We start from the raw sequence: 3481 nt of genomic DNA on the forward strand, positions 1-3481 counted from the left end.
CTGCAATTGGCGAAACAACCATCTTACCGTCATCTTTTCCCGGATCAACGCGCTGGTACACCGAGAATTTCGAAGACTCCCTGGCATTAGTGAGAAGATTTGGATCGCCCGAATTTTTTATCACCGTTACCTGTTACCAATCCGCAGTGGCCAGAACTCCTGTCAGCGATACGCAATGAATTCAACGCAGCAATTCCGGAAAGCCTGTTGGCTCTAACCCGTCCAGACATCGTTGCAAGAGTCGCACGTCTCAAGTTCCGCCAAATCGTCGAAGACATCATGACGCATCAAATCTTTGGAAGAGCATCCGCGTACGTCTTCACCATCGAGTTCCAAAAGCGAGGTTTACCGCACATGCACCTATTAGTGATTATGTCGCCAGCGGACAAGATTCACAGCGCTGACCAACTTGACGATTTTATCTCGGCGGAAATTCCAGAAGATGATCCGGAACTCAAGGAACTGATCTCGAAATGGATGATCCATAACCCGTGTGGTGATATGAACCCAAGCGCTCCGTGCATGGTCAGCAAACATGGAAGAGACCAGTGCAGATGGGGATTTCCAATGGAACATCAAGACATGACATCGCTGGTGGACGATGAAAAGCCGAGGTATCGCCGACGCTACAATCCGTTGTTGGATCCAATGAACCCAGAATTCTCGCATGAGCAAGCCATCTACAGGAAAGACTGCAACGGCCAGCGCGTCACCACAGACAACCGCCACGTCGTCCCGTACAACGCCTACCTGCTCAAGAAGTATCAATGCCACATCAATGTCGAATTCGTCGGCAGCATCGGACCGGTGAAATACCTCTACAAGTACATCTACAAGGGCCATGATTGTGCTACGATAAAGGCCGTCGAAAACCAGCAGACGATCATCTACAACGAGCCGGAGAAGTACGTGGAAGCTCGCTATATCTCACCAGTTGAAGCATGTTGGCGCCTATTCAAGGATTTCGAGATCCAAGCGAAAAGCCACACCGTCGTTCGACTTGACATTCACCTACCCGGACAAGATGGCGTTAACTTGGACCAAACGCCAGTTGACCTTGCCGATATTGGACAGAAGGGATCGACCTTAAGGGCTTACTTCCGCCATAACACCGCGCTGAAAGAAGACGAAGCGAACGGAAAGGCAGTCACCTACCACTATTACCATGAAATGCCGGAGCACTACCGATGGATTGGCCAGACGAGCACTTGGCAGAAGAACGTGAATGCTTGCAGCAGAATTGGTCGCGTACATCCAGTCAACTTCGTTTCCCAGCCAGAACTTTTCTTCCTGCGCACGCTTTTGTTCCACGTCAAAGAACCAACGAACTTCAGAGACCTCTACATTGTCGACGGTGTCCAGCACGCAACCTACAAGCAAGCCTGTCTAGCCAGAGGCCTCACATACGACGACCAACAGTACGTAGAAGGACTCCGCGAATCTGCTTCATCGAAAATGCCAAGTGTTATGCGCATACTCTTCGCTCAAATCCTGATACTTGGTGCGCCAGAAAACCCGAAGAGATTATGGGAACTGTTCAAAGAGGACCTCGCGGAAGATTTCATTCGAGAAGCAAGACGCACTGGTGGTTCCATAGAAGAAGCGATAAAGCGTGCCTACCGAATCATCGCGCATAAGCTGAACACCGAAGCTACCGAAGGCCGCAACTTCCGATACTGGGTGCAGACACATGGCATGGAAGACATCGACAACTATGAGCAAGATTTGGAACACGATATGATCGACGTCGACGAATCAACAGCAATCGGAGACCGCATGTACCAGCAACTCAACGAAAAGCAGCGTGAAATCGTCGACACCATAATCCAAGCACTTGAAGACCCGACTCCTGCTGCGAAATGCTTCTTCATAGATGGACCAGGAGGAACCGGGAAGACATTCGTCTACAGCACGCTGTATCGCATCGTTACCGGAAGGCTTAAGAAAGTGAAATGCATGGCTTACACCGGGATAGCAGCGATTCTTCTACCGAGTGGTCAAACAACGCACCGAACCTTTGGCTTGAAAGTCCCGCTTACATCCGACTCAAGATCATCCATCAAACCAGGATCACCGAAGGCGAACGCACTCAAAGGAGCCCACATGTGTCTGATGGACGAAGCTCCGATGATGTCAAAATACGGCTTGCACAACATCGACGAACTCCTACGCGCGATTTGCAACAACATTCCGTTTGGAGGCAAAGTCATGGTGCTTGGTGGCGACTTCCGACAGTGCTGTCCAGTTCAACAACGTGCCAACAAAAGCGAAATACTCGACCTTTTGATCAAGAGAAGCCATCTGTGGCAACACTTCAAGACTTATTCGCTCGAAAAGAACATGCGCGTTGATCCCGAAGAAGAAGAATTCGCGAAATACCTGCTAAGCTCTACGACGGGGAACTCGAAGTGAATGAACTCGGCGAAATAGAAGTCCCAGAAGAAATTCGCTCTGGTGGTAACCTCATCGATGAAATCTTCGGACCATGCCTCAGAAGTGGGAACTACGAAACAATGAAGAATCGCGCTATTCTTGCACCATTGAACGACGATAAGGACAAGATCAACGAGCAGATTATCGCTATGCTTCCAGGCGAAGAGAAGACATACACAAGTTTCGACTCGGTAAAGGATCAACATGAAGGGGGAGTTCAATTCGCGCCTGAATTCCTGAACTCGATCAACATCGCCGACTTGCCTCCACACAATCTGAAGCTCAAGAAGAACGCCATCATCATGCTTCTCCGAAACTTGGACGTCTCTGAAGGAATGTGCAACGGAACACGATTGATTGTCACCGAACTTTGCAACAACATCATCAAGGCTAAGATCATCACCGGTGAACACGCAGGCCGACAAGTACACCTTCCAAGGATCACGCTCGACTCCAGCAAATCACAGCTTGGCGCAACTATGCAACGGCACCAATTCCCAGTTACTCCAGCATTCGTCATTACGATACACAAGTCACAAGGCCAAACATTTGAATTCGTCGGCATGCTTCTCCTCACGACGGTCTTCGTGCACGGAATGCTCTACGTCGCGTTTTCAAGAGTCAAGCGTCAAAGTGCGTTGAAGGTCCTGCTGCCTCCTGAGAATCCAACCCACACCCGAAACGCCGTATGGAAGGAAGTCCTGAACAAGAGAAACTCACCAGCCGCACCTGCCTCTCCGACAAAAAACTACCTGGACAACATGGAAGACTTCGCAATCGATTATTAATGTTTATTATGTTTATGCTGTTATAGGTTTATAATATGTTTCTTATGTATGTATATATGTTTGGTTTTTCTAAATAAATTTGTCAAAAATATTGAACTTCAACACACTTCAATCTTTACACTGCTCACTTTGTACCATTTCTTTAATTGTATAATTTTTTGTTATCAATTACATTTTATTTCCTATGACTTTTCAAACTTTACCTTCGCATAGAATAGTTCCCTTTCCAAACTCTAACTTTGTTTAGATGGTTTACAATG

At 47.9% G+C, this 3481-nt stretch overlaps 2 protein-coding genes across 2 annotated transcripts; both read left to right on the forward strand.

Moving 5' to 3' along the window:
• Positions 1 to 279: 279 nt before the first annotated feature.
• Positions 280 to 2412, forward strand: LOC122269533 (uncharacterized). The gene has a single exon (XM_043043167.1). It carries the CDS (start codon positions 280 to 282, stop codon positions 2410 to 2412), a length of 2133 nt encoding a protein of 710 aa, XP_042899101.1.
• A 101-nt stretch (positions 2413 to 2513) lies between these two features.
• On the forward strand, positions 2514 to 3221 carry LOC122269532 (ATP-dependent DNA helicase PIF1-like). Its single transcript, XM_043043166.1, has one exon. It carries the CDS (start codon positions 2514 to 2516, stop codon positions 3219 to 3221), a length of 708 nt encoding a protein of 235 aa, XP_042899100.1.
• Positions 3222 to 3481: the final 260 nt, after the last annotated feature.

This window comes from Parasteatoda tepidariorum, chromosome 3 (assembly GCF_043381705.1).
Source record: "Parasteatoda tepidariorum isolate YZ-2023 chromosome 3, CAS_Ptep_4.0, whole genome shotgun sequence".
NCBI lineage: Eukaryota > Metazoa > Arthropoda > Arachnida > Araneae > Theridiidae > Parasteatoda > Parasteatoda tepidariorum.

Excerpts from the sequence above, each read along its gene's own strand:
- LOC122269532 (XM_043043166.1), top strand. The coding sequence starts at position 2,514 with ATGAAGAATCGCGCTATTCTTGCACCATTGAACGACGATAAGGACAAG.
- LOC122269533 (XM_043043167.1), top strand. The coding sequence starts at position 280 with ATGACGCATCAAATCTTTGGAAGAGCATCCGCGTACGTCTTCACCATC.